General features: G+C 38.4%; 1 protein-coding gene across 1 annotated transcript in view; it reads left to right on the top strand.

The window, feature by feature from the left end:
* Nucleotides 1–12,306, top strand: part of LOC126418917 (coagulation factor X) — a gene marked incomplete in the record, with an annotated part of 816,895 nt that extends 804,589 nt beyond the window's left edge. The window contains 1 exon segment of the mRNA XM_050085943.1: nucleotides 10,848–12,306. Coding sequence (XP_049941900.1) covers nucleotides 10,848–11,120 — 273 coding nt within the window.
* Nucleotides 12,307–19,663: the final 7,357 nt, after the last annotated feature.

Here is a 19,663-nt window from a genome sequence, read left to right as displayed (position 1 = left end):
TGTTCCCTTATGCTCTCCCTGAAACTCTGTACAACCTCTGGTTTAGTCAGTTTATCCAGGTCCCATCTCCTTAAATTCCCACTTCTTTGCAGTTTCTTCAGTTTTAATCTACAGTTCATAAACAATAGATTGTGGTCAGAGTCCGCATCTGCCCCTGGAAATGTCTGACAATTTAAACCTGGTTTCTAAATCTCTGTCTTACCATTATATAACCCATCTGAAACCTGAAACCTGTCAGTATCTGCCGGCTTCTTCCACACACACACACACACACACACACACACACACACACTCACTCACTCACTCACTCACTCACTCACTCTCTCTCTCTCTCTCTCAGCACCATCTCTACTGGTATAGAATGGCATGGCAGCACTCAATGGCTGAATTCAGCACAGCATAATCTGTGGCCTCTAATGTACGACTGCAGATGTTTGCAGATAAATGAATATCACCGGTGCAATAAGGAAACTTTGAATGAGTCCTCACAATATTGTGGCATAAAAGCATTTGCGTGAGCCCAAATATTTTCCATGTCAGTGATCTACAGTGATTTTAAGTTCTCCAATATTACTTTTTTCATGATTGTACACCATAAATTCATTGCCCCTGTGAAAACCCCTTGAGACCAATGCTAAGAATTCCCTGATTTTACATTTCTTCCTGGTAAGGTTTACCTTGATTCCAAGTTTTTACTTGACATCTCACTTGACTTCAACCCAATTTCTTCTTATTGACATTTGATGTGACTGAACAAGTTATAAGTGAGTAAACGACATATGTTTCATACAAGAAATGGTGGTAAAATTAAGGGAATATTTTTAGTGAGAGAGAGATGTGAGAGAGGAAAAGCTGATGAAATTTACAATCGGTGTTGTCAACACAAATTGCAGCATTGAGCTTCACCACACAATTATTATACAATTACTGCTAGGTTGCAGCGGTAATGGAAAAACAAGGCTGCTGACGCAAAGTGTTCTGGACCGAGCCAATATGTGACAAAGGGGCCTGGCCACCAGTTTTCTTGTGCCACTTATAACTCAGTCTCATCTTTTTGCATGTAATTCTGATGTACTGTATCCAGCAACAGTATCAATCATCAACTTTTAAAATTCAAACACTGAGTCTCAAAGAATATGCTTGGTCATAATCGAGGAATCGTTGCCCATTTCTGGCTAGTATAAGCACATTGGCTGGCGACTTGTTAAGTCACCCAATAGCCAGCACAGCCACCACACCACACACACACACATAAAACGAGCTCACTTACTGGATGTGTGGAGAGGAGGAGTGGCCCTTCAGTGATGGGAGTGCAGGTAGGGGTGAAAGCATTTTGTGATGTGCTGAAAATATACTTTTCATGTAGATGATGTGCTGTGGCAGGGATTTCACATGGAACTAGAACAAGGGTTTTGTGATAGCATATTTTAAAGACTTTCATGTTCAAATCTGACACGATGCAGTTGCAGTAGCTACACACACACTATCCACATATATACTTTGCAGCACACACACCACATACTGTAGATCATAAAGACTGGCAGCAGCAATAGAGGGCATGAAGTGGAATTTTAACACCTGAGCTTTCTTTCAAATGTACAATTTACGCAGTGTACAGAAATTCATGGAGCCAATTTTTAATAAGCTTGTAATGTCAACTGGGGAAGTAAACTTATTTTTTCACATCTCCATTTCTCTCATCAAGCCTAAAATAGCACTTAAATGGTGGTGACCATATGAAATGTAGCTTGTAAGAAAAGCATTAAACAATAACAGCAATGGTGACAAAATTTGTCACTAAGCAGATGTCTGAATTTATGCTTATGGTTTAACCACTTAGCTGCCGTGATGTTCGTTGGTTTAACTCAACATGTTCATCAATTTTAGCTTTTTTTGTGAATGAGCAGAGAGGATCATCTCACAAATACTCCTGTTTTGAATGTATAATTTGTATAATTTGTAGTCGTATCATGTCACAAAACAGCTTAATTACCTTGTACCCAGTTTTTACTTGCTGTTACACATTTGTGATTTTTTAAGAACTGATGAAATTCATTGCCATAAATTACTGTATACACTTTGTATTGTACATTTAATTCCTTCACTAAGACAGATTTTGCGAAAAGTATCTAATCCCTGGAGTCCTCGTCTGCTTTTCAGCTTCTGTACTCTTAATAGATTTCATGTCTATATACTATTCAGTAGATAACATGTTTACTTAGGATATATGAGTCCCACTATCATACACTTATTTGCCTTATGTTCTCTATCATTACTCATATCTCCTTCTTATGTACACTTGATATACAATTATCATAGTTCTTATACATCTATCCCCCTACAACACTTGGCATTTCTCACATCTTTCTAATCTGTTACCTCATTGTTTGTGTATCCATCTCTTTTTGTATGTATGTGGATGTGTGTTCATGTAGTCTGATTCTTAGACCTTCTTATCAAAAGATAAGATGTAGGTTAATAGAAACCATGGGAAGTAGGAAGGATGTCTATGATAGAAGTATGTGAATATGGAAAGAGGGAAAAAAATAGATAGGTCCTCAAATGAGAAGTAAGAAAAGAAATAAATAGAAATGGTTGCCAAGATCAAAGAAGAGAAAGAATATAGCCCCAAAGACAGGAAACCCTTCCCACACCCCTTTCCCCAGGATCCCTACCTCACAGGTACTTGAGTGAGAAGCCAGAGGAGGTTTGGTGTTCAATTGTCTCCTACAGAATGGACATTCCCACATTCACCCTTGAGGTCCCCAAAGGAAATCTTAGCAACCCTATGGAAATGGCAAGTGATGAAGAATCAGTCACGCTTGTTCGCGAAGGTTATTTGAAAGGTGTGGTGTGTGTTTTGTGTTAGTCATGATTTATGTGTGCTCGTAATGCTGTTATCCACAATACCCACTCCTTTCAAACTGATAAAAACCCTCCCACCTACATCACATCTCATAAAACGTATACAATATTTTGTACAAAGTAGAAAATTATATGCTACAGTATCATCATTATTTAATTAGTCATCCAATATTATACATTCTGCTAACATAATATTCACTTCCATTCATTAAGAGAAATATGCATTAGGAAATATAAATTTGAACTCTGGCCCAACTATGGCAGTAAATCAGACAAAGAATAATGCAGTTGTCCTAAGGCGAGCTCACCGAGGATGGAAACCTCGTGTAGAATAAAAAAGGCAAAAGCTGGCTTGACTGTATTACACTCAGCCTGAGAATAGTATTCCTTTGACCAAGGGAGATAAGAACTGACCAGGCACCTAATATACCCTGTCCCAAGGTTGTGCCAAATGACTGAGATCAGAGACAACACGTGTACAAATTTATGCCTCATGCTGCAGTCGAGCAAAGTCAGGACATCTAACTGACTAGAACAAGAAAATCTCTTACCAGGAGAAATTTTGTATGATGTAATCACAAATTCTCATTGTTATGGTTTTTTCCAGTACCTCTAAGTGTGGGATGATAGAATAGTTTAAGAGTTTGGGGGAATTCAGTGCAAGAAAATTATTACTGAAGAAACACTGAAAACAACTCGGCACCCGACGGTTGTCACTCCACCTGTTAACTAAGAATGTTAACGTCCCTGGGGGATAGATGACTCTGCCTAGATCCCATGGATCTGATATTAACTTCACTGGAGCAAGTGCAGACCAATACTTCTCTTTACATTTCTTTGGACATTTCTTCCATTGCAAAACACAAAACAATCACCACTCCACTAGGTAGCACCACATTAGGTTGTTGTATATTCTACTCTATCCTGGATAAGTTTGAATCCTTTCCACAAGTCATCTATAACCTTGTTAGTATCATTAAGTTTGGAAGAAGCAGTAGTCAAAATGCTTCCAGAGGTTATACTCTTGGTAACTTTTCAATCTATAATTTATTCAAATAGTTCTGCCAAACTATTTACATTTATAATGTCAGAGTTTCTCTCTATTGTTTCTCTCTAAAATTTCTTTCCACAGTATCTTCTCATGTATTCGTGTCTGTAATTTGTGATTGGATAATTGGCATCAACTTCTCTTGCTTATCAACGCTCTCTCTTACAGTATGTAATCTCTGCGTTACAGCATCGAACTTAACATTACATATATTTTCAAATGATCCTAATCTTTCATTGATTTCAGTTTCTACCGTATTACATTTTTCCTCAATATCAAATTCTAACCATTTTGCTAAATCTTGGATTTGATCATTCTATTTCTGACTAAAGTCAGTGAATAGTTTATGTACATGAATATTTAAAGAACTCGTTAATTCTTTCTTTAAATCTAATCTCAAATTTTCAACTTTACTGTTTAGTGTGTCAGATTCAGTCTTTAGTAAACCTATATTTGTAGCTTGACTATTCTAGTTTCACTCTGGTCATTTAGAACTTCACTTTGAGCATTTAAAATAGAATGTACCAAACCTATTTCTTTCCTTAGAGTTTCATTCTGAGCATTTAATCTAGAATTTAAAGTTTCATTTAATTGTTAACTCTGGGCTTCTAGTTTATCATTTAGTTCCTTTCTTAAAGCCACTGAATCTGCACTCTGTGAATCTAATTTAGCTTTTTGAGCTTTGATTAGGTTTACTAACTCAGACCAGTCTGGCATTTCTCTACTGACTCTCATAGCCATAGCTGGTTCTTCAGTGTTTTCCATTTGTCCTAAGTTATCCATATTCTTATTAGCTTTAGACCTAGTAATCATTTTAAAAAAATTGACTCTGAGTATAATAACTATACTAATATTGTTCACTTAACAGTTCTTACTAGTTTGTACTAAAACAATAAAGTTCTGTTTCACGCATCGGCGGGCAGATGTGTAACCACACTGGTGAACAGCAGCTGGTGCCAGTGGCATTTGTTGTTGGTTTCTACACAGGCATTGGTGAGCAGGTGTGAGAGCAGGTCAGAATCGGTGGATAGCAACTGGTGCTGGCAGCATCGGATGCTGGTTTCTGCATCTGCTTACCCACTGTGTGGGAGAGCTGTATACTCCCTACGCCAGATCTTCTCAGTCAGTTGTTCTCAGCGTATCTCTTCTTAGTCTAATACATTGAGATCTTTTCTCTGTTATTTTATCATCATTACTTTCTTACATCTTTCCTTTTTCGTGTTTACCAATTTCCACCATTTGAATTTTTAGGCAGAATCCAATTCCGTGAACTGGTTCTTTTGTCTTGTTATCCCCCCCATGAACCATGGACCTTGCCGTTAGTGGGGAGGCTTGCATGCCTCAGGGATACAGATAGCCATATCGCAGGTACAACCACAACGGAGGGGTATCTGTTGAGAGGCCAGACAAACATGTGGTTCCTGAAGAGGGGCAGCAGCCTTTTCAGTAGTTGCAAGGGCAACAGTCTGGATGATTGAATGATCTGGCCTTGTAACAATAACCGAAACGGCCTTGCTGTGCTGGTACTGCGAACAGTTGAAAGCAAGGGGAAACTACGGCCGTAATTTTTCCTGAGGGCATGCAGCTTTACTGTATAATTAAATGATGATGGCGTCCTCTTGGGTAAGATATTCCGGAGGTAAAATAGTCTCCCATTCGGATCTCCAGGTGGGGACTACTCAAGAGGATGTCGTTATCAGGAGAAAGAAAACTGGCATTCTACGGACCGGAGCGTGGAATGTCAGATCCCTTAATCGGGCAGGTAGGTCAGAAAATTTAAAAAGGGAAATGGATAGGTTAAAGTTAGATATAGTGGGTATTAATGAAGTTTGGTGGCAGGAGGAACAAGACTTCTGGTCAGGTGACTACAGGGTTATAAACACAAAATCAAATAGGGGTAATGCAGGAGTAGGTTTAATAATAAATAGGAAAATAGGAATGCAGGTAAGCTACTACAAACAGCATAGTGAACGCTTTATTGTGGCCAAGATAGATACAAAGCCCACACCTACTACAGTAGTACAAGTTTATATGCCAACTAGCTCTGCAGATGATGAAGAAATTGAAGAAATGTATGATGAAATAAAAGAAATTATTCAGATAGTGAAGGGAGATGGGTGACTGGAATTCGAGTGTAGGAAAAGGGAGAGATGGAAACGTAGTAGGTGAATATGGATTGGGGCTAAGAAATGAAAGAAGAAGCCGCCTGGTAGAATTTTGCACAGAGCACAACTTAATCATAGCTAACACTTGGTTTAAGAATCATGAAAGAAGGTTGTATATATGGAAGAATCCTGGAGATACTAAAAGGTATCAGATAGATTATATAATGGTAAGACAGAGATTTAGGAACCAGGTTTTAAGTTGTAATACATTTCCAGGGGCAGATGTGGACTCTGACCACAATCTATTGGTTATGACCTGTAGATTAAAACTGAAGAAACTGCAAAAAGGTGGGAATTTAAGGAGATGGGACCTGGATAAACTGACTAAACCAGAGGTTGTACAGAGTTTCAGGGAGAGCATAAGGGAACAATTGACAGGAATGGGGGGAAGAAATGCAGTAGAAGAAGAATGGGTAGCTTTGAGGGATGAAGTAGTGAAGGCAGCAGAGGATCAAGTAGGTAAAAAGACGAGGGCTAGTAGAAATCCTTGGGTAACAGAAGAAATATTGAATTTAATTGATGAAAGGAGAAAATATAAAAATGCAGTAAATGAAGCAGGCAAAAAGGAATACAAACATCTCAAAAATGAGACCGACAGGAAGTGCAAAATGGCTAAGCAGGGATGGCTAGAGGACAAATGTAAGGATGTAGAGGCTTATCTCACTAGGGGTGAGATAAATACTGCCTACAGGAAAATTAAAGAGACCTTTGGAGAAAGGAGAACCACTTGCATGAATATCGAGAGCTTTGATGGAAACCCAGTTCTAAGCAAAGAAGGGAAAGCAGAAACGTGGAACGAGTATATAGAGGGCCTATACAAGGGCGATGTACTTGAGGACAATATTCTGGAAATGGAAGAGGATGTAGATGAAGATGAAATGGGAGATATGGTATTGCGTGAAGAGTTTGACAGAGCACTGAAAGACCCGAGTCGAAACAAGGCCCCCGGAGTAGACAACATTCCATTAGAACTACTGACGGCCTTGGGAGAGCCAGTCCTGACAAAACTCTACCATCTGGTGAGCAAGATGTATGAAACAGGCGAAATACCCTCAGACTTCAAGAAGAATATAATAATTCCAATCCCAAAGAAAGCAGGTGTTGACAGATGTGAAAATTACTGAACAATCAGTTTAATAAGCCACAAAATACTAACACGAATTCTTTACAGACGAATGGAAAAACTAGTAGAAGCTGACCTCAGGGAAGATCAGTTTGGATTCCGTAGAAATACTGGAACACGTGAGGCAATACTGACCTTACAACTTATCTTAGAAGAAAGATTAAGGAAAGGCAAACCTACATTTCTAGCATTTGTAGACTTAGAGAAAGCTTTTGACAATGTTGACTGGAATACTCTCTTTCAAATTCTAAAGGTGGCAGGGGTAAAATACAGGGAGCGAAAGGCTATTTACAGTTTGTACAGAAACCAGGTGGCAGTTATAAGAGTTGAGGGGCATGAAAGGGAAGCAGTGGTTGGGAAGGGAGTACGACAGGGTTGTAGCCTCTCCCCAATGTTATTCAATCTGTATATTGAGCAAGCAGTAAAGGAAACAAAAGAAAAATTCGGAGTAGGTATTAAAATCCATGGAGAAGAAATAAAAACGTTGAGGTTCGCCGATGACATTGTAATTCTGTCAGAGACAGCAAAGGACTTGGAAGAGCAGTTGAATGGAATGGACAGTGTCTTGAAAGGAGGATATAAGATGAACATCAACAAAAGCAAAATGAGGATAATGGAATGTAGTCGAACTAAGTCGGGTGATACTGAGGGAATTAGATTAGGAAATGAGACACTTAAAGTAGTAAAGGAGTTTTGCTATTTGGGGGGAGAGGATGTAAAATGTAGACTGGCAATGGCAAGGAAAGCGTTTCTGAAGAAGAGAAATTTGTTAATATCGAGTATAGATTTAAGTGTCAGGAAGTCATTTCTGAAAGTATTTGTATGGAGTGTAGCCATGTATGGAAGTGAAACATGGACGATAAATATTTTGAACAAGAAGAGAATAGAAGCTTTCGAAATGTGGTGCTACAGAAGAAGCTGAAGATTAGATGGGTAGATCACATAACTAATGAGGAAGTATTGAACAGGATTGGGGAGAAGAGAAGTTTGCGGCACAACTTGACCAGAAGAAGGGATCGGTTGGTAGGACATGTTCTGAGGCATCAAGGGATCACCAATTTAGTATTGGAGGGCAGTGTGGGGAGTAAAAATCATAGAGGGAGACCAAGAGATGAATACACTAAGCAGATTCAAAAGGATGTAGGTTGCAGTAGGTACTGGGAGGTGAAGAAGCTTGCACAGGATAGAGTAGCATGGAGAGCTGCAGCAAACCAGTCTCAGGACTGAAGACCACAACAACAACAACATCCTTGGTTGCTGTGGCAACACATAATATCTTCTTATCTAGTTTTCATCTCAAAAGTCCTGTTTTCTTCTGTCGTTTCACACAGGTTGCCACATTCTTACACTATGGATGACTTGAAGTGGTGAAGTATGTGTGTAAAATCTCACTTTTTTAATGATATGACTTACTTCAGATGGTCAGCCAACTTTCCTTGATGGTTAGCTTGTTGCCTTTTCTCTTCTTCTCCAAAGTATATCTGCTCAGAACAGGAATTTCTCAAGACTCTTTCTATTTATAAAAATAATCAGACATATGCAGTTTCTTTTGCTTCACTTCACAGTATATATTTGAACATCAAACTTTTACAAAACTCCTTCTCCACATAAACAAACACTATCAAGTAAGTCTCTTCGCATGTCCAAAGGTTAAAAACAGAGTTCATTTACACATAACAAAAGGTTGACTTAAAGCCCAAGTCCATTCTCATTCTGAATCTGAATACATATTTTATCCTTTCAGAGTCCAAAACGAGCATTAATTAACAATACTTCCACTATCCTTCTGTTTTTTTCCACTACAATAGTCAAAGTCACAAAACAGCAAATAAGTCATAAACACTCCTTGTTCTTTCACTACAGCTTCCACAGCACAACCACAAACACATGTCGGTGCTGTTTGACTGCCATGTCTATAGTCGTCTCACAATAAACTTCAAACCTGCATAGACAGACAGGTGATGTGCAGGAAATAGGCTCTCTCTCACTTACTTTTAAAATATCATGTGTTTGAGATGGTAGAAGGCCGTGTGGTTCTAGAATTTACATGGAAATTCTCGAAACACTACACTATACAGATTTCTAGCTCTCAAGTTTTAATAATATGATAGTTGGAGCCATGTATGTGAAAGGTGACAAAATGTTACAGCAACATTTCAAAACTTTTGGCCAAGTTTGAAACATTATATTTCAGTGAATAATTTCAGTAAAGCTGCAAAACTAGGCCATATGGTTTGAAAGTTTACATTGTACTCATTATAAAGATTTATTCCATTTAATTCACAATTTTAGCTCCAAATGGAACTCAAATCTGTCAGTAAATTGTGTTGTGACAAAATATTCACTCACATTTAAAGCTTGATCTGTTCACATAGTTGATTTAGCAAACATGCAACTTTTACCACTTTTGGTTTATAGTTTTTGGGACGTATGGGTTGGAGAGGATAAAAAAATTTTCTATGAAGGTGAAAGTTTTAAGCATTTGTGTCTCAAAGGATTGCCTGATCCATACTTTTATTAGCCACAATGAACATTCTTTTCTCTATAAAATATCAAAGTTTCAAGCCAATTTTTTCTCTCTGAAGGTGTACAAAAAATTTTTCAAATCACTGTTTCAGGGAAGAATATGCCATTATTGCACACTTTGTAAGATTTCAAATTGTTAGTCAAAGAGACAAAAAAAATTGTAATGGTTCATTATATTTTTATTCATCTTTGTTGTGATACAAAGAAGCTGGTATAAGTTGTTGAACAGCCATCTTCAGATGTGCAAAAACTGAAGGGAAATGGTTATGTCAGGAAGGTAACACTGGTGAAAACTCAAAGTGTAACAAATTAAAAATTGTTCAGTAACTGAAACCAGTTATGTAATTGCTTCTTTCCATTGTGATAAAGACAAACTTATAGTGATCACACAATTTGTTGGGAAGCAATTGTAAATGGATGCAGATATTCAGTCTCTCTCCAGTAAGAAGTGAAGCATGGCAGTTATGCCACAATTTTTGAACTTTTTTAACTTTATTGTTAAGAAAAAGCTATTGATAGTTTAAAAAACATAGCTAAATTTTATTTTTGCTAGTGGCTGGTCTTGCTAATGCTTTGAGGATCTTATGGATACAGCAAGTGAAATAACTTTACATTGTGTACTTTGCCATATGCTGACCTATAATTCTAACAAAAGGCTACGAAATATCGGAGACAAAGAGAACCACTGTTTAGTTATTCTTGCAAGAGTCTTTAATTTGTCTTCACCAAAATCCACTTTCTTGGCAAAATTTCAAACTCTGCAAAAATGTGTTGAGATAAAAGAGCTTAAAAGCCACATATTTTTGCAGATTTTTTTTGTTAGCTTCACCACACATACCTGAAATTATAAAACCAAAAGTGATAAAACTTGCAAGGTTTACAAATAAGGTATTAGAATACTTGAGTGGAATTTTGCTCCAACAAATTTTGATTATGTGCTGTGCTGAGAGGAGAAAAAACAGTGAATTAAATGAAATACAACTTACAAAACTTTGCACAGTGCAAACTTTACTTAAGAGAATCCTGATTTCCACATGCTGAACAGGAGGGTAGTTGGGACTACACATGATGATGAAAAACTATGAAATCAGATAAAAAAATGTTCTCTCTCACTCTCTAGGTTCCTATAGCTCGCTTGGAGTTATGTCGTCGAGTATATCGTGAATACCGGATTACAGACAACATGTTTTGTGCTGGTTACCTCAACGGCCGACGTGATAGCTGTGCTGGAGATTCAGGAGGTCCCCTTCTGTGTCGCTCTCGAGGGAGATGGACAATATTTGGAATAACAAGTTTTGGTGAAGGTTGTGGCAAGAAACGACGTTTTGGTATTTATACACGTCTCTCCAATTATGTTGAGTGGATACGCGATGTCATTGGCAATGGACATTAGTCTGATAGCGCCCACAGAGACCTTTGTTCTGTGTCTTAATACTGCATTGCCTCTATTATTGCTATGAGCACTTGTGCCAGTAAACTGAGCTGAAGCAGACACTTCTGAATAAGAAGAAAATTGAATCCATCAAATATTTTTATTAGTGGCTGTATCAGCCATGATAATCATCTCACAAAACAAAAAAAAAAAAGCATTATTTGCTTAATGTAGACATGTTGGTATGGTCCTCATGTAGACTGAAAGTGAAAAGTTTTTCAATTTCCAAAATGTGAATGTAATGTTAAGGTGGAAGTTGATATGTCTTCCCCCTCATCAGTATCAGTGATAAGATGATTTGTAAAGTTTTCTGTAATATATTTATTGTTTTTATCCTTAAGATGGTCCTGAAGTGTTTCTAGTGTTGTGCCATATTCTCATCTCAGGAAAGATATTTATTTTGTGTTCATTTCTGTGATTTCTCTCTAATTACTGTTAATAATCTGCATTTGCTTTCTAAACAACATAAGTGAAATCTGATTTTTGTCATTGTTAAAATGCAGTAGATGAGTGTGTACAAAGCAATGCACTTACAGTATTGTGAAAAAAGCAAAAATATGTAATGAATATCTTTCAGATGTAGTTTCCACAGACTGTATGTCAGAGATAGAATCAGTATAAAAATTATTATTTATTTGAGAGAAACATTAGTAAAATTAATTTCTTCAGTTATCTTTGAGAGTAAATAATGTCTGTGAAATTGTTATGTTTTAGATTGTTTGTATTATTATTATAACAAATTCCACTCACTTTCCTCCATTAGCAAATTTGTAGTGGATAATGATTTCCACATTCACAGACTGCCTTGTAACAGAATTTTCAACAATAATAGCCTCACCTAGAAACCAGTTAAATTTTGTCTTAATTTCTTTCTTTCAGTCCTCTAACATCCTATTCCAGATGTATTTAATGCCATCATTTATCAGTTTATTGTCTCTATCTCTAGCCTGTCTCCTGTGTATCTTATGGTAAAAAAAGGTCCTTGTGGAATGTAAGTAACTGAAGCAGTAAAAGTATAACAACTCATCCAACAGTAGGCATGATTAGTTTCAAAAGTCACTATCTTTGTACAGGTAGTAGTTTTTGTGTGTGTGTGTGTGTGTGTGTGTGTGTGTGTGTGTGTGTGTGTGTGTGTGTGTGAATGAGGAAACTAATAAATCAATCCATTCCTACTGCTTATGATGAAAATTAGAGTATTCAAAAGAAATCTCCATCTAATCATACAATGTAGACTTTCACAGCCACTGTCTTCTTCAGTTAAAACTTCCAGGGTAAGTGGCCATAGTTGATGTATAAAACAGCTTTCAGATGTAGCCATTTTACCTTGGAAGATGTGTCCCACAGTTGGAAATGAAATGTCACGAAGTATTGACCATGGCCTTGCAGCCTGGAAGTGTTAACTGAAGAATCTCCATCTGTTCCCATTTTTGGCCATCTCGAATTTCTGTCCAGCCTTTCCCCTACATCTCTGCTTCCCTCACCCCTGCCCCCCCCCCCCCCTCCCACCCCCACCACCATTCCCTTGTGGTGCATTTTCAAATGTGTGTTGTGTTTTTAATATGTTCACCTACCTATTCACTCCCACATAGCTCAATCTAATTTTCTTAATATGGGCCCTAGCCAGCTTAATTTTCTCCTCTATTTTATTCTTGTCACTTTCCTGTACTCTGTTTAAGAGAAATAAAAACATAACTTCTTGGTGTGATGACAATAAAAACAGAAATTAGAAACTGTCTATTTGACACACAAGCATTGACACGGCCAGTGAGAAATTATTGTAAACTGACACCGACAGTAGCATACTAGAGTTAGAATTTCAAGTTGTGCCTACCTGGCACATGTAGTCTCACACTGAGGAAACGTTAAAAGTTGGTCCATATATGTGTATAAGTGTGTGAAATGCACAGATGTTTTACTTATCCAAATTTGTAACATCCTTCTAAACTATTGTACCAAAAATGAACTCTGCATTGGCAGTTTATCAATCTCAGAATAGTGAAAATCGTGAAGCACTACAAAAAGGTACCCGCTTGGGCAACTAACAATGTAATAGTAGTGTGGTATGGAGGTGCATGTATGTGTGGGGAGGGGGGCTTCAGCACACCACTTGGAGCTGCCACTTCTTATTAAAGTAGCATCTTAGTTGGCCTTACAAAGCTGAGTGTGCACTGTTCTCCCACTGAGGTGAAACTGCGGCCAGTAATGGTGACCGAACCTAGCTCCTCCACAGAAGTGCCGATTACTCAATTATGGAGATGGGCAGTACCAAAAGCAAATACATGGATAAATTTCTCAGCAATGTTTCAACTATGTTAAGGATAAATCTGATTGACATTTTTATGTTGATTTCATATTGTGGCTGGGACATGAACCCACTACTTCGTCAGAAATGAAACAGAAACCAAATCAACTGATGGAAGCTCCTTAGATGCTCTGAAAATGGTATGGCCAGTGTTTGATGAATACAAAATGAATTATTCTTGTTGAATATCTTGCTAAGACTAAAACAGCCATACTGCAGTGGATAAAAAAAGTACATTGAAAGTGGCACTGTACCAAACAAAAAAAAAAAAAAAAAAAACAAAAAAAAAACGAAAAAAAAACCACACACATTTGTGATGATATATGTTCTAGAATCATTCTTAAGGGATGGATATCACCACTGGATATCACCCTTCGCTGCCAGGTTGAGAAATTCTCACCTTCTTTTGTAACCATCATACTGCTTTGACAATATGCAGGGGAAGGCATGTGTCATGATAGTGTGCAATTTTACATTTGTTGATTCACTCATTCATGCACTCTTATGTTGTGCTCCATAGGTCCCAACATAGACGACAGAATTTAGGGATGCAGAATGAGTGAAGGTATTAACAGGCAGAAACAACTGCTGGCTACTTCTGTAAAATGTACTAAAAAGTATGATTAGTGCCAGCCTACTTCTAGTTACAAATATGGGGATTACTTCTAGATTATATTGTATAATTATGCTGAAGAACAGTAGTTTGGTTGCCTTAGATCTGTCACTTGTTTGACTAACTTTTGACCTCTGAATACAAAAATGACCAGTTTTTGTCTGTCACAGCAACTTTTTTAAGTTGCAGTTTAAGTTGTCTCAAAAGTCATACAGAATGAGCATATAAAGAAAAATAAAGGGAAAACTAACCAGATATACTGATTGCAAAGAACAGTTGTTTTCATACTTCATGTTAAGTTGCATTCATACAAATTGTAAAGTTTTATTATTTAAGGACAAAGGCAAGTCAGAGCACCTAGTGATGCACTGAATGAACAAACAAACATGCAACATATTCCACATAAGAAGGTGCTAAAATTTAACAAACCAGGAAGAATTCATATTTTTCAACAGTAAATATTAATTCTCTAAGGAAAATTGGTAAATTGAAACATTTAACAGATATCTTAGATCAACAGAACGTAGTTATCACAGCCCTTCGAGAGTTACGCAATACTGACCAGGACACCATCAAATCAGGAGGATATCGACTTTATAAGGGACCACCAGGAGAAAGGGTAATAGAAAATCTTCCCTAATTCAGTGTGGGTTTGTTGGTACACAATAGAATATTGGATTCCATTGAGGATTTTTCATCCAATTCCTCAAGAATGGCATTGTTAACAATTAAGGTGGAAAACAAAAGATACACACTGATAAATATTCATGCTCCTACTAATGTTAAAAATAGTGTTTAATATGTGGACATTCTCACTTGATGTTCCAGCAGTAGTCAGCCATCATATATACATCTCATCTACCTTGATATTGTGCCTCCATGACTGAATCTTGTCGGAATCACTTAGCCTTGTCATTACCGACTGCACGAAGATCTTCCAAGAAGTCAGCAAGATGGATATGTAAAAACACAATTTCATGCTCATTTTGCAACCAAGCATTTGAATCTGTCCAAGAGTTGCAGGACAGTTTTAGTGTAATTCTGTGCTTGTGTATTTCCAAGAAAGTATTTGACAATGTTTCTGAATGACAATCAAACTTTCTTTTCAGATACTGTCTTTGTTCTAATGAAATGTTCATATTTTAATGATCTGCTGAATCTGTGGACCATCAAACACATTGGTCTTTATCTATTCGTATGATAAGTTATGAAATGGTGTAAAGAGACACTTGAAATGATCTTCTGTAACTGAAAAAGCTTTAACAAATTGTTTCACGAGACCCAGTTTGGAAATATCCATGTTACTGGCCAACGAGAAAGCAGATCATATTAACATCAATACACATGATCCATTTATGCATGTGATATTGCAATGAATCAGTGACACTCTTTACGTCTTCATATTATTCATGCAAACAAAATGAATGGCCTGTTGCGTGTTGGGACTGCACCAAATAAATTTCCACCCTTTCGAGCTGTCGGTGAACAATTGCTGTTCAATTTTGTTATAGACTGAAATCCCCAACTCTTACATTAAAGCATGTATGTTGTGGCAATGCACAAATCCATCATCACCTCAAAAGTATTGCAGAAATGCATTTTCTCTTGATCAAAAGTAGGATAACTTAACTTCTTTTACAAGTAAGTTTTTCTCATGCACTTGTGATAGTAACAGTTCTGAAGTGCTTTTACATAGAATCAAATATCATTTCACATCATTCAGCTCATGCTGTTCAAATCCCTTACAAACAGAATATCTTCAGAAACAAAATTTTCATTATTGGGATCATGTCGATCCTCACCAGACTTGTATGCCAGTATTTCCAATGAGGGTAATTATTTGAACACTGGCACTGGGATCTCATATGAATGAAACACTGGGCATATAGCTGATGGGAAGCTAGGATTATTTTACATGTGTCTTTCTTCTTGTATCCTGATGTTTTCACTGTACAAATGTAGCTAAACTGTTAGAGACCAAGGTGATACCAGGTAGTGAGCAAGGTGCTCATTTGCAGCTGGTTCCTTCACGGAAATAGTCAGAGGACTAGGGGCCTGTTTGGATGTGGCACAGGAGATCTGTTTGTAGACTAGGTTTGGAGGGTGACCCCTATCTGTGAAGATCTTAGTATGACACTGAGCACACTATGCAAGAAACTGCTCATCTGAAGATGTGCCATCGGGGTAGTCAGGTTGGATTGGAGAGACTTTAGTGAGGAGGTGCTATTGATAGTGTGCTTGATATGAACATAGGTTTTTATGGAGCTATAGGAGAGGTGGACTACTGCATCCACAAATTCGGGGCACCGGGTTGACAAGTACCAGATAAAGGAGACAGGCACAACCTCATGAAGGCTGCACAGAAATGGTAATAATGTCTTGGTCCTGGCTTCATATCATGAAGATATAAACCTGAAATATGCAAGAGTCAGTCATGTTGACAGAGATAGTGTTCAACAGTGGCAAGCCATGGGATTTTGGGGAGTAGTAGTGGTGTATGGGACTGGCATCAGAAGTAACGAGTAGGAATCCAGGTAATAATGGGTTGGGAATTATAGAGGAGTGATGAAGGATGTGGTTTGTGTCTTTGATATGGAAAACTAGACAGTGTGGGCGATTGATTGTAAATGTCAATAAGAACTGAGATCTTTTGTGTAAGATCACAGTAACCAGCTAAAAGTGGGCATCCAGGATGGTTAGATAGTTGGGTTTTGGGAAGTATATAGAAGACAGGTATGCGGAGGACCAGTTGGGGTGGGGAGGGGGTGGATTCAGTGGAAAGGTTCTGGTATGGGCCTAAAATTTGAGTAGGGACTGAAGGTTATGTTGGTTATCTAGGATGGGATCCCTGTGGCAGGACTTTTAGGTAGAAAAATCTGGTAGTTGGTGGATACCTTCTATTATCTATCATTGCAGTTTATCATAACAGTGGTAGAGCCTTCGTCTGCAGGAAGAGTCATCTAATCAGTGCCTGCCATAAAGTTGTGGGTGGCTGTCCCTTCCTCTACTGAGAGCTTTGTGTTATTGAGAAGGGCATAGGAAAGAGGTGTGAGGCTAGGTAGAAGGTAAGGAATTCCTGGAGCTAATGAGGGATTGGTTTGGTGGGAGTGGACAAGGGGTTATGGTTGGATGGAAGATCAGCTTTGGCTTCTGGTTGCTGACAAAAAGATGTTCCCAGTCTAGGGACCAGGAGGAGGAGAGTAGGTTTTTCAAAAGTCCATACTGATTGAATTTGGGTATGGGGCTGAAGGTATGGCATCAGGATTGTACAAACTTCTCTGGGGCTGAGTGTTTTGGTAGATTTATTGACAACAATGTTTTAGATATGTTTCAGTTGTTGGTTTTGTGAAATGCCTCACTGGATGAGGAAGATGGAGAAGGTCAGCATGGCAGGGAGAGGGTTCTATGGGGATTGATGGGAGGGAATTGGGAAGGGAGGGAGGATTCCATTGGGTGTAGGAGAATTTCTTTTGGATAGTGATGCTATGAGAAGTATGTCAGTAAATTGGAAAACTTTTGGAGATGGTTTCTGCAGTGGTGTGCCTGTTGTCAGAAGGCAAGGTATCACTGGCAGATACTGTGTACATAATTGGGATTTCATGGTGACAGTGTCTTTTGGAGGGGGCAGAGGTGATTCAGTGATGCATGTCCCACTTAGTTTGTTACTCTAGGATTAGATTTCTGATGGTCACATCCTTTGCCACAGCATTAACTACTTACCATTGTGCTTGGCAATGAAGAACATCCCACCCACAATCCCTCCCACCCCTTCAAATGTGGTATTTGCTATTACACTCAATCTACAAAATATTATGGTCCATCCTCGTCCTACACCTATTCCAACCTCTTGCTGCAAGTGTCACAGGCTTGTAGAAAACACGGGTGGAACCACTGTCTGATACACCTTTTCACTGTATCCCATTCTACATGTACAAGTGCTCCATAAAACGCCTTATGGTGTCTGCATGCGAGTACTCTTTGTAGCATTATCACCTCCCGTCCTCCTGTCTTCATATTCCATTTGTATATGGCGAGTTTGAAGAACAACAGTTATCGAGGGTACATATGAGAACTAATTCCCCTGATTTTCTGATTATGGTCATTTAATGGTCCAAATGTGGAAAGAAGTGATATTTTTAAATGCATGCTCTCAGAATTTTAGAACTTCACCATGATGCACACTGCCTCTCTTGCGTTCTCCCACTGGAGATATTTGAGCATTTCCATAACACACTTGAGTTTACTAAATTATTCCATGACAAAACGCACCATTCTTTGTTGGACCTTTCTGTTAATCCAACTTCATGAAACCCCTAAACTGATGAGCATTACTCCAAAGTTAGTCAAAAAAGTGTGCTTTTTTAAGCTGATTCTCTTGTGGATTTCCTTCAGAGTCTTTAAGCGAGTATTCAAATGGAGATTCTGCGAAAGCTTTCATATCATAAACCAGCTCCCCTGTAAGTACTGCACAGCTCTTTATGTGGATATGACCAGAAATCAATTGCCCATCCAAAAGAATGGCCACCACCAAACTGGGGCCAAAAGCAGACATGGCCACCTAGTGGCAGAACACACAGCTCTGCACAAAACACTCAATATCATTGGCTGCTTCGCAACCTGTGTTGTCTGGAGCCTCATTCCTCCTGCATAACAGACTTTCTGAAATTCATACATGGGAATTTTTTTACAACACAGCCTCTGGTCTTTGGAGCATTGTAGCTGGTGCAGAACTGGTAGCTGGTGGTTAAGGAAGTGAACTGTTGTGTATGTGACAGTTATTGGTATGGTATCAGCACGGTAAGATGGGTCTGCAGGAAGATGTGACAGAATGGCAGAAAGGAGCTATTTTGGTCGGAGATGTCTGTGACCACTTTGTGAATGAAGCTGCCCAGTATGTTGATGTATCAATGCAGACTGTCCCATGTGTCTATGAAGAAAGATTAACCACTCACAGCCATGTAACACAGTGCAAGAAAACTGGTCAAACAAATGCCACAATAAAATGAATTCAGGTCCTTCTCAACCAGTTTCCAAGTGAATATTGCAAAGGTAACTAAAGGCAATGGACCCTATAGTGTACATCAAAAAAGGCAATTGCTTACAGCAACACACAAAGGTGCACATCTTCAGTGGGCAGACAAACACCATCCAAATAGGTCGTGAAGGCCCAACAGTACCGACTGCCCACCATTTCATCCTCAGCCCCTCAGGATCATCGGATGCAGATACAGAGGGGCATTTGGTCAGCACACTGTTCTTCTGGCCATTGTCAGTTTTTGTGACCAGTTCCACTACTTTTCAGTCAAGTAGCTCCTCAAATGGCTTCAGTGGGCAAAGCAACACATAAATCTGACAGTAGTTGATGGGAATCCTGTAATGTGGTCCAAACAGTCACAGTTATTACTATTTTCAAGTGATGTGTGGTGTCGCATGCACCAACCGCTCGACAAGGCATTAGATCTGGTGTGTTGATGTAGTAATTCGGGCCAGAAGTGATTCTGAGATTCTATCAGGATTTTTTTTCATACCCTGAGTTTAGTCCACTCAGTCAGCTAAATATGAATTTGTACTAGAATGTTTATTTCAACA

Source organism: Schistocerca serialis, chromosome 9 (assembly GCF_023864345.2).
Source record: "Schistocerca serialis cubense isolate TAMUIC-IGC-003099 chromosome 9, iqSchSeri2.2, whole genome shotgun sequence".
Taxonomy (NCBI): domain Eukaryota; kingdom Metazoa; phylum Arthropoda; class Insecta; order Orthoptera; family Acrididae; genus Schistocerca; species Schistocerca serialis.
This window is presented reverse-complemented; position numbering and strand designations above follow the sequence as displayed.